The sequence below is a fragment of the Colossoma macropomum genome, unplaced genomic scaffold, assembly GCF_904425465.1.
Source record: "Colossoma macropomum unplaced genomic scaffold, Colossoma_macropomum, whole genome shotgun sequence".
NCBI classification, from domain to species: domain Eukaryota; kingdom Metazoa; phylum Chordata; class Actinopteri; order Characiformes; family Serrasalmidae; genus Colossoma; species Colossoma macropomum.
This window is the reverse complement of record NW_023494785.1, coordinates 39,063,578-39,074,850: the sequence shown is the minus strand read 5'-3', so window position 1 is coordinate 39,074,850 and position 11,273 is coordinate 39,063,578. Positions and strand designations below refer to the sequence as shown.

The 11,273-nt window shown below is 40.7% G+C and overlaps 1 protein-coding gene across 1 annotated transcript; it reads right to left on the bottom strand.

The window, feature by feature from the left end:
* Positions 1–4,761: 4,761 nt before the first annotated feature.
* On the bottom strand, positions 4,762–10,115 carry klhl38b (kelch-like family member 38b). Its single transcript, XM_036593933.1, has 4 exons — positions 9,765–10,115; positions 7,106–8,459; positions 6,913–7,018; positions 4,762–6,807 (listed from the first exon to the last, which is right to left on the bottom strand). Exons 1-4 carry the CDS (start codon positions 9,788–9,790, stop codon positions 6,518–6,520), a joined length of 1,776 nt encoding a protein of 591 aa, XP_036449826.1. The 5' UTR covers positions 9,791–10,115; the 3' UTR covers positions 4,762–6,517.
* Between the last annotated feature and the right edge of the window lie 1,158 nt (positions 10,116–11,273).

The window sequence follows — 11,273 nt, the reverse complement described above, 5'->3', positions numbered from 1 at the left end:
ATCATCAGAAGGGGGGTTTCCCCCTCAGTCTAGAGGCTATAGTGCTTCCATTACTAGCTTCCATCACTGTTAGCCTTATTAGCCTCTTAGCTCAAAACTAACAGGGCAAATTCCAGACTCTGTGTCTTGCCTGACCACAGGGTTAGAGGGACAGCTATTTGGATTAGATTTTAGTCGAACTATCGCTTTAACAACAAAAGGTCACAGATCAGAGTGTCCATTGCGCATGGAATACATGGAACCACGTGACACAACATGTGAGTTAGTGAGTAAAGTCTGAGTGTTATCACGTTCACAGAGGCAGCTGTACAGCCCCATTACCTTTCAGAACCCATTACTCAATGTTGGGGTCACATTCCATCTTAGAAGTGACCGTCCTGTAAGACGCTGTGCTGAACAGGATCATCTGTAATACCAAGAAAAGCCCCTCCCCCATAATGCCCAGCTCACAATGTATGTGATGTGCAATGCAGGCACATTTGAATTGAGGTCAGTTGTTTACCCGTAACATTAAGGCCCCTAATAATCACAGTTTTACTCATAAAATGGATGCTGAAAATGTTTTTTTATACAAATGAAGACAATATTTTTTCCATTTAAATTTTATTTGTACTCGGTTGATTGCAGCTGTTCACATTACACATCCTCTTAATATGTTTCAAAAAAATATTATTTCATTTGGTAATTTTCTTTTTTTTATGTATTTTAATTTTGTTTTTATCATTTTTAATTTTTTTTTTCCAATTCATTCTGACCATTTGATCTTTGTTTGCCTTTGTTGTTAATTGTATTATTTCTTTAATTATTTTCCAACTTTTTATTATAATTTTATTATTATTTTTTCATTATTTTTTCAATGCTTTTATTTTTTTACATTTTCGGTTCTTCTTTTATGCTGCTTTTTATTTGCCTTTCTCTTTGCAAAACACTTTTAATGTATGAAAAATGCGATATAAATGGTTGTTGTTATTATTATTATTATTATTAAAAGATTGAAAGGGGTTCTATTTTCATGTATTTTTCTGAAAATTTTATTGGATTTTTTTTGTCATTTATTTATTCATTTATACACTATTAAAAATATAAAATTAAATAAAAAACAAAAACAAATATTTGTAGTTTCCTCTGGTTGTAGCATTGTTAGCGTTACCTGATTTGTGCTGATAGGCCTCACACAAAGACGGTTATACTACGTATTAAGACTAGTCTTAGTTTCAAGCGGTTATATGGAAATGTGATTGCTGGATGCTTCTGTGTAAGATGAGCCTCGACTCGTTTTTGGGGAATGTAAGCAAATCTGAGCACTTCAGCCAGGTATACCGTGTAAATCAAGTCACTGCAGCTCTGGTCCAGTCTAAATATTAGGAAAAAGACTTGTGTGTTGTGGACGTTAGTGTAGGGAGGCCTGAGCTGTTTGCCAGTCATCCCAAACAGGTCATCAGGTCCACTACGAGAGCACCAGCTTCAATCACAAGTCAGATACATTCAGCAACATGTGACATTTGTTCGTATCCTAAAATATCTTTTCCCAAGCTAAGTGTTTGGCTCCCAGGGCTGACTCCTATGAGGGGATTTCCTAGACATCTATGTTGTGGTTTCCCGAAACTAGAGCTCATTTATGAGCGGAAGTTGTGTTGAATACTGGTAACTTGCTAAAGCACTTTACATTGAATGGTTAAAGTAAACAGTGAAAAAAATGATTTCTACATTTTTTCTAAAAGTTATTTCTATACTGTGTTCAACCGCAGCCATTGTTGAGCTCTCCACCACTGCACAGTGACCACATCCCGTACCGGGCCCTTTTACTGTGGTCATTGAAAGATAGCTATGAGGAGTATTAAACAAAAAGCACATTAATTTGGTCTTTGTCTGTTGTTTTTATCCTCTAATTTACTCCTATTTGAAGACAAGATCTGCTTCAGTAAAAGGGCCTGGTAAGGGATGTGGTCATTGTGCAGTGGTGGAGAGCTCAACAATGGCTGCCTCAGAGCACAGTATAGAAAGAACATATTGCTAAGATAATGCTAATTTCTGCTAGCCTGGTAATGGAGATTTCAGGGTTATGTTAGCATCAGGCTAACAGTGGGTAATCTTTGCATTTTGTGGCAGCGCTCTGGATTAAGCTCATAAACATTCAAGAAACCAGGTCCAGGATGTTGACTCCTTTAGTAAAGGTTTAAAGTCCAAGCCTGTCTCTGAATATTATTGCTTAGCATATTATGGTTTCATAATGGTAGACCAAGTTGGTCGAGCTGGCCATGCTGGTAGACTAACTTGGTCACACTGGTCATACTGGTAGACCGTGGTCACACTCACTCTGGTAGACCAGTTTGGCCACGCTGGTCATGCTGGTTGATCAGCTTAGTCACACTGGTCATGCTGGTAGACCAGCTTGGTCACCCCGTCATGCTGCTCGACAGGCTTGGTCTAGCCAACTTGCTACCGGCATATATATTGTGTTTTGGATGCTGGTTTACTGGTCAGCAGCAATTGAAGTCGATGTGCTGATCACCAGCAAAACCAGCATATCGCTGCTATTGGAACAAAAGCTTGTATCTCCATTGTGGTGAATGGACAAACAGGAATGGCCCAAAATGACTTGGAAAAATGTCTGGTTCTATTGACTTACATTAAAAGTAAAGTAGGTTTTTTCCTTCTCCTGTAAAGTTACCATTTTGGAGATACAAGGTTTTGCTCTGACAGCAGTGATACGCTGTGTTTTGGATGCTGGTAAACCAGCACAAGGGAAGCACTAGACCAGCATAAACCAGCTTAGGCCAGTTTAGACCAGCAGAGAATGCAGGGCAGTCATGCTGGTCAACCAGTTTGGTCAAGATGGTCATATTGGTAGACCAGGTTGTTCACACTGGCAATGCTGGTAGACTAACTTGGTTAAGGTGGTCATGCAGGTAGACTGGCTTGGTCTACTCAGTTATGCTGGTCATGCTGGCAGACCAGCTTGTTCTAGATGGTCATGCATGCCGGCCATAGTGCTGATTAATGACCAGCAAAGTGTATGTTTATAGTCTACTAGCATGACCAGCTAAACTATAGAACTTGAACGAAAACATACGCTTTGCTGGTCAACCAGCTAAACTGATCTACCAGCGTAACCAGCATAACCAGCATGACCAGCATGGCCAAGCTGTTTTCTCAACAGGGATGTGTCTTTTTCTCGAAGCATTTTTGTCGTCATTGCCGCAGGGTGGCTGGAGGATCTTGTGTCTGTGAACACTCACACAGACACAAACATAAACACACAGACACAGACAGACGCACACACACACACACACACACACACCTGTTGCTGCTCCTCTAGCACCAATTTCATCATTCCCCCAGGCTGGCCGACCGAAATGTTTCAGTTTACGTTCTGGGCTGTCACATCTGCAGAGCGGCTCAGCCACATGATTCTGGGGGTGTAATGTTCTCTCTTGTTTGTTTCCCAAAATAACATGGGATCACCTATAGTGCCCGGTTCCTGGACCCTCCAGCATCTTCCACTCGCTAGAACATCCTTTAGCAAGGGAAATATAAACTGGCTTCATACCATGTCATTTAAAAAACATGGACACAGTCACGTCTTAAAGGGAAATTTCACTTCACCTTTTTAGCCGTCAACTATGCAGCTATGTGCTTCAGTACAAATATGATAATGGATAAAACAAAGTATACTTTCAGTATGTCTTAACAACACAAATGATTTTGAAGAGATTTTCTACTAACAGTATAACTACCATACATCAGTTCCTCAATTAGCCTTCATCCCTCTCAGCTTGTTTCAGTCCTTAGCCTTGCCTATGTTTAGAACCTTTTCACTTGTATTTGCTTATTGTAAACAACAACTGATGCCTCAAGTGATTTCCAATGGATATGGCCAGTAAGTAGAAGTTACTCATTTTTCATGGGGATAGATAAACAATAATTCACTTGCAAAATACATTAAAAAAAGCAGGACTTTCCAAAACTACAGTTCAAAAAGCTACTAAAGACAAGAATGAAAGATCTGATAGACCAGCAAAACTGTCGCCATCAGATAAACAACTCTTAAAACTTTCATCTTTGAGAGAAAATCAAGCTCCACTCTTGCTTCAGATCTGACAATATCTACAGGTGTTTCTGTCCATCCTTCTCTTGTGAGAAGACAACTGAATGGTAACGCTGAATGATGGCACACGCACAGTGGAAAAAAAGCACATGAATTCCGATCTGAGTGTCACATTAAGGTCGCATGGCCAAGAATCGGATACGTATCTGATCTAGGACTGCATATGAAAGTGGGTCAGGTCAGATTAGACAAGATCAGATTTGCGTGTCCACACAGCCCTGAAAACATCAGATCTGAGTCACTTTAGGGCAAAAAATCAGATTCATGCCACTTCAACCTGGTAATGTGAACACAGCCAAAGTGGCTCAGGTCAGATTTGAAAGGATCCGATTTGTGTGTCCACACAGCCCTGAAAACATCAGGTCTGAGTCACTTTAGAGCCAATATATGGATTTGTGCCACTTTGGCTCTGTTCACATTACCAGGTTATTACTGGTTTGCTCACATTAATGACAGATTTGAATCACTTACCTAAACGAGTGTGAACCATCGTGTCAGAGAGATCGGATTTGAGCAAAAAAATCAGATTTGAGCAATGAGGCTTGTAATGTGAACGTAGCCTTCAACATGGTTATGTGAACTTTGGAGGCCACAAATTCTTATAGCTACTTTAGTGTATGTTGACGAGTAACACAACAACAACACTGAACTGCGGTGGAAATAATGTTTAATTTGCATATCAAACAAAAATGTATTTAGTTCATGTTGATACACAATATATTCATAAGGGCAAGTCAGGATTTCTATTGACAAATTCTTTGTGTAAGGTTCACATGCAACAATAGAACAAGCCTGTGCTGGTTCATGACCTCAGTGATTTACTGTTTCATGTCTGGACATGTTGATGCTCCAGTGCACGATGAGACTGCAGCAACACAGCCAAGATATGCAAGCCTGCGAGCCCTCCCGGCTTAACAGGTCATCACACCTTCCTCAGAATGGTTGAGCCGTGGAAAATGTGGTAACTCTTAGCTTGCTGGAGTCATACCAGCATAGTAGCTGCTTCGACAGAAATGCTGAGGTCCAAGCAGAAAGAAAAACTCCCAAGTGTTTCTAAAATAAATCACAAATCAGTTTATTTCAAACCTGGTACTTCAAATAGTCAAACACTAGTACATATAAAATGTTGCAAAAGTGACTTTACACATTGTGCATTCAAATTATATATAAAAGGAGCAGCTAAGTACGCTGTTACAGTTACAGTGTGCGGACAATTCAAGTGAATACTTCAAGTGAATGGTCAGTAGTCCTTTCAGTGAAGCTTCAGAACTAAATTAAAAATAAAATCGATCATGATCTCCTGATTCACAAGGCAGGAACTTTAGTATATAATAGCTTTTAGCATATATCAGCTTCCCAACTAGCATTCATTTATTGCTATTTTTTTGAGCAACAATGCAAATATCATTCAAACATTTTTTTTCCAAAAGGACAAAGGAATCAATCAGGAGAAGAAACCAGTAGAGTAGGAAGTTGTGGGAATGTGTTTGGACAAAGGTGCATGGAGGAATTCTTCAGTGCTAAGTGCTACTTCTAGGATAAAGGAGTGAAATTCGATTAGAATTTAATCTAATGTGCACTCAAAGGATGTAGATTCTATTTGAAAGGGCTTCCACTCAAGACAAACAGAACCAGAGTGAACCTCAGCAATGAAGTTTTGCTGAATTCCTCTGTAAGTGTGAACTTTGTTTTAGCAAGAACAAATATTGCTGAGTTATTAAGTGCATAGGAGGTCCAGCTCCACTCCCAGATCATGTAGCACATGATTGAGTTCCACATCTGAGTAGAACAGCTGCACACTTCGCTACTCATTAACTTCAACCTATACTCACCAAAGCATTGTAGGCCTATCAAATGTATTTTTATGTTGTGGTTGTTCGAAATGTGTTGTTTCCAGTCACTTTTCTATGTCAGGGTTGTCAACAACCTGTCCCATGAAGCAGGATTTCTTGCCTTGCTAAGTTCCATCTAACCCTGATGGATCCCTTTTTACTGCAAAACATATGATGTGCACTCCACCTGCTCCAGGGCATGTCAAGTTTGGAATTTTGGATTGTAAACAGATCTTGGATCAATCAGGACAAGCTACTGACCAATCAGAAACACGCTTCTGACAGCCCTCTGGTCACTTTGAGACATTTGTGGCATCAATCAAGTGAAAAAAATACATAGATATGACTAAAACAAAACAGTTACTCCAATATTTTTGTCAAAAACATCACGATTTCATGTGCAAGTGCACAAAGATTAAACACAGCTTGAGTATCTAAACCTTGGTTGACAGAAAACGTTGTTAACCAAAGTTGTAAAACCAGATAACCGTGGTTGCTTTTGTTATGTTTAGTCAAGCTGAAACTCTGCTTCGTATAATAGGCCCCTGGTGTTCATTTGCAAGCTAAGGCAATGTATTCATGTGAGAAAAGTCTTGTCGGAAACAAACACCATAGGAACTGCACCATGGTCAAATAGTTTAAATGGAAGAGTGCCCTTCGATGTCCACGTATCTGTCTCTGGGTCATAGCAGTCGAAGCTGTCTGAGTCCTCGATAACGTCATGGCCATTGAGGTAGCGGCCCCCAGTGACATAGAGCTTGTTGTTGATGACAGTGGCTGAGTGATGCATCCTCCTTTCTTTCATATTCTCGCATTTCACAAATTTGTTCGCCTTGATGTCATAGGCCACCATTCTTCTTGTGTAACCTACGGAAGAAACAATTTCTAGACTGTGAAAGCAGAAGAAAAATCATGGGTTTAATTACTGATTTGACATTCTTTTCTCTCAGTTAATTCAATTGCCCGACTCACCTCCAATGATGTAGATTTTGCCGTCAATAATTGAAGCAGGGGCGCACACATTCTTCACCGTCCTGTTCTCCATTTTGCACCAGAGATTCCTTCCAATGTGGTATACCTACGGGGAAGTCATCAGGTCACTGAATCAAATTTCTAAAACTCTGTTTAGTTGAGCATTGATGTGTAGAATCTTAGGTCACCTTACCTGTATCAGTCTTACTGGGTTTTGCATGGCATCTTCCCCTCCAAACACATAGATTCTCTGGTCATGAGCTGCCACAGCAGGGTGCTGGACTGCAGTGGGCATTGGAGCCATGAGCTCCCACTGGTTGAACATGGTGTTGTACCTCTCCACCCCATCGGAAATTTGTCCATCACCTGTAACCCCACCAAGAACGAAGATGAAATGCAGATAGGAGATACTCTGATGGGCAAATCGGGGAGATAGCATGGACTCGGCCATTCTCCACTGGTTTGTTTTGAGGGACAGTGTGTATACTATGGCACTAGGTACGCTGCCTCCTCCAGCCCTCATGACCAGGCCTCCCAGAACATATAGAATGCTGTGCATACAAACGTAGGAGGCACGGTAGAGTCGTACAGGGAGCTTAGCTAGCCATTGCCAGCGTTGCGACTGTTCATCAAAAAGCAGTGCCTCTCGAGATGTGCGTTCGTTGTTCTTCCGACCACCCACGACCACAAGAGCTTCTTTACAGGTGTGGCGCCGTGGAGTTGCCCAGAGAGGCTGCAGATCACCCGGGCAATGGGAGCCAACAGAAAAGAGAAGACGTCGAACTGATTCAATGATCTCTGTACACAGGGAGGAGGACTGCACCAGTGGGTCGTTTGCGATGAACTGGAAGAGGTAGGATGGATGGATGTGTCGTAGCCTCACTCGTCGGAAGAGATCATGGATGGCACCATGGCGGACGAATGGATCATGATGGATCCAGGCTAGGAGGATCTCGAACACCTGCTCCTCTTCAGCACACAACTGGTCATCCTCCAGGTATCCCACCAGCTCATGCAGGGAGAGCTCACAGAAGTCTTCGGAAGACACAACGTCAGAGAAGCTTCTCACCGCCAACTCTCGAGCTTTCTCCTGCAAGCTGGCACAGTGCAGGATCTCTGAGAGACGGATCATGCTCAGGCAGTTGCCGGGACTGAGCTGGGCCTGAAGAAAGGTTGAGCAGGCCTCAAAAAGCCTTCCATACTGTAGCATAGCAGCAGCTTGCATCAGAGGAAGAACCAGCTCCATGGTGATGCTGATGTTCCCCGTGTAAACATAGTCCACAACGCTACTCAAAACGTCATGGGAAACTCCCTGCATGACCACCCGGGCCTGCTGGCTTTCCCGAAAGTTGCTGCAGAACATAGCAAAAAAGTAAGGACTGCTGGATGCCAGAACGTTCCGGTGGCAGGGGATCTCCTTGCCGTCTGAGCAAAGGACAACATCTGTGAGGATCTGCTTCTTTCTCAAGTTGTTCAACTGTAAGGGCAGGGTTTCCACCAGCTCTTTGTCTTTATAGTGCAGGACCTCTGTAAAAGGTCCATCTATGCTGTCAGTAAGAGGAGACAACAGGTTTAAGACACATTGCATGTCAGTAATTTGACTTTTTTTGGTCTTTGTTCAGACAACAAGATTATTGGGCCTCATTCCTCAATATCTTCCTAGGATTTTGATTAAATTTGTTCTTGAGAAAGGTCCTAAGAAAAAGTCTACTTCAGATTCATGACATGTTCTTAAACTCCGGAATTGTTCACAACTTGCTCTTGAGTGTGTGTAGATTCTATTCCTACCTAAGACCAAATCCCAAATAAGAAAAAAATTGGAGATTGCCAGAATCTTTGTAAAAACTGCATAAGTGGATTTTAAGAAGAAATGTCTTTTTTAGAAATGCCTTTTTGGCGAATAAGGCCCTTTGTCTTCAAACCATGTTTTTACGATCAGTGGAGACTACAGTTCATGTCTCTCAGCAAAAGCTGTACTGGTTTTAAGCCACATATCAGGTGTTCTCATTTAGGTCTAGAGTCCACACCCACAGTTTGACCTAATATTATGATTAGTGGTATTAGTATAGTTATTAAAATCCCATTTTAAACATAGAAACTAACAACATCAAGACGTATTAGGTCTTCGTCACTTTTGCTTCCAGACACAACATTAGGTTATTAGGATGTGTGAGATCTAAAATCCCACCATATTGAACTATATATAAACATAAAATTCATGTGGAAACACTTGGAATATCTAATTGTTCAATTAAATGGACGGATTACAGATATAATAAATACTAGCGCTGGGTACTAAAATTGAATATCTTTATGGTAGAAACTAATAGGGGTATTGGTATTAATATTAAACATATTTTAGCATTTACCCAGAGCCAATAGTTACATGTGAAAATTTCATTAAATACGTCAACAAATTATGCTTTTTTGTGAGACCTGAGACAGATGCGAGTGATCATCGTGTTCCCAATTCATCTGCCATGTGTCAACCAGCATGAGCGGTCACTCTTACTCGATGTTAGTGTTGAGGAGCCAATCATATCACAGCGCATTTTAATTAGTGGGTACCAGATGGAAAGAACCGAAAACCTGAAATGTCTTTTTGTTCTGTGGTCTTACTTTTTATTCTACAACAAGTGGCAGGCAAAATGTAGCATTGATTCGGTCATCCTGTTGGCTTCATGTACCGCTCATGTACTAGTATTTGTCCCCCCATAACTGTCAACGCAGACCCTGAGGACTGCACATACAACACGATCGAAGAAGTTCCAGTTGCCATGCAGTTAGCTCTATGCTATGGTTGTCTACCCAGTCCCTTAGAGACCCAAATTCTCAGCTGCAGCTTGTCTTACCTGGTCTCAGCCAACTTGTAGCACATCCTATATGTTTTTTTGTGTCTGCTTCTGTATCGGCAAAGCTCATGCAGACACAAAACTGTGAATCATCTCTCTCTCTCTCACGTTTTCTGAGTTCTCTTTGTATCTTTGAAGCAATCTGAAAGAGTAGAAGGTGGCTGTTTATAGGGGATCGTGCTGGGGTGTTTGTTGTCAAGCTCTCTCTCCATGAGGCCTCTGTGTACATTCCAGTCTCCCTAAAAATAGAAAGCCCTTGTCTCCGTCAGAGCCGCAGCTACTCCCTCCCTAACGCCGACATGTGACGCCCCTACTTTTTTTCCATCACACGAGCTTCTGGACTGTCTGCATAGCGCATCTGAGTTGCCCCTATGATCCGCCACTGCATGTATATGTTTACAAAGGTTGTAAACATTACTGGTACCCAACAGACATTCCAGGAGCTGGCCACATGCTCGGAAAGACCCCCCCCCCCCTTTCCATTTCCATGCAAAGCCCTTTAGCAGCTAGCCCCGTGTTGCTACAGCAGCCAGTGCCAAACACTGAGGTGATGAGGCCTATCAAGGAGGAGGTGGGATTGCTGACATTTCCGAAGCCGTATCCATCGTTGCTTGAATAAGATGGCAATAAGAAATAGGACATTGTCTGTTTTCACTCAGAAGCCCTAGTCTTGCCACTTTGATCTCTGCTATTTGGTTGGGGGGGCATTTTGGAGATATAAGGTTTTGATCTGACAGCAATGATAGATATATACATACATGATCATGATCATATACATACATATGGGTCAGTGACAAATAAGTGACAATTTTTAAAAATTCCATTAAAAAGAAAAAGGACATGACATGCATTTTTATATCTGCATATATATATATATATATATATATATATATATATATATATATATATATATATATATATATATGCATTTAAATCTTAAATCAAAGTTTTTAATTGCCTTTTTCAATTATTGAAAGTGTACTGGCCTGGCTGCACTGTTTGACCTATCTGGTTGTGCCACCTGACTTTTCAGACTAATTTCAAACTAAACAGGTATCTGCTTAGACACCAGTAGAAACCTTTGTCCTTGAAGTCAAATTTATACTTTTTTTTACGAAAAATCAAACTTAAAAACTTTTTTTCAAACTTAAAATCATGCCTTATTTATGTATTCATTTACCTCTTTTTGATAGTTCACTTAATCAACATACATGGTTGAAAGGTTGCGCCACCTGACATTTGTAGACCTTTGGAGGCAAAAAGAAACTAAAATGAATTTAAGATAGATGCAATGAAAATTGTTTCACATAAAAGTTGTATTGTTGAATAATTGCATCTATTTTATGTATTTATGACATTATTTTTGGGAAAAATAATGAAGCATATCATGTCAAAGACTCATACATGTATGTATATATATAGTGATGAACAAAATAGAAAACTTTACAATTTCTTCCAGTGAAAAATTGTTCATATCCAATTGCTTACAAATAATAGAAGGCACTTCTA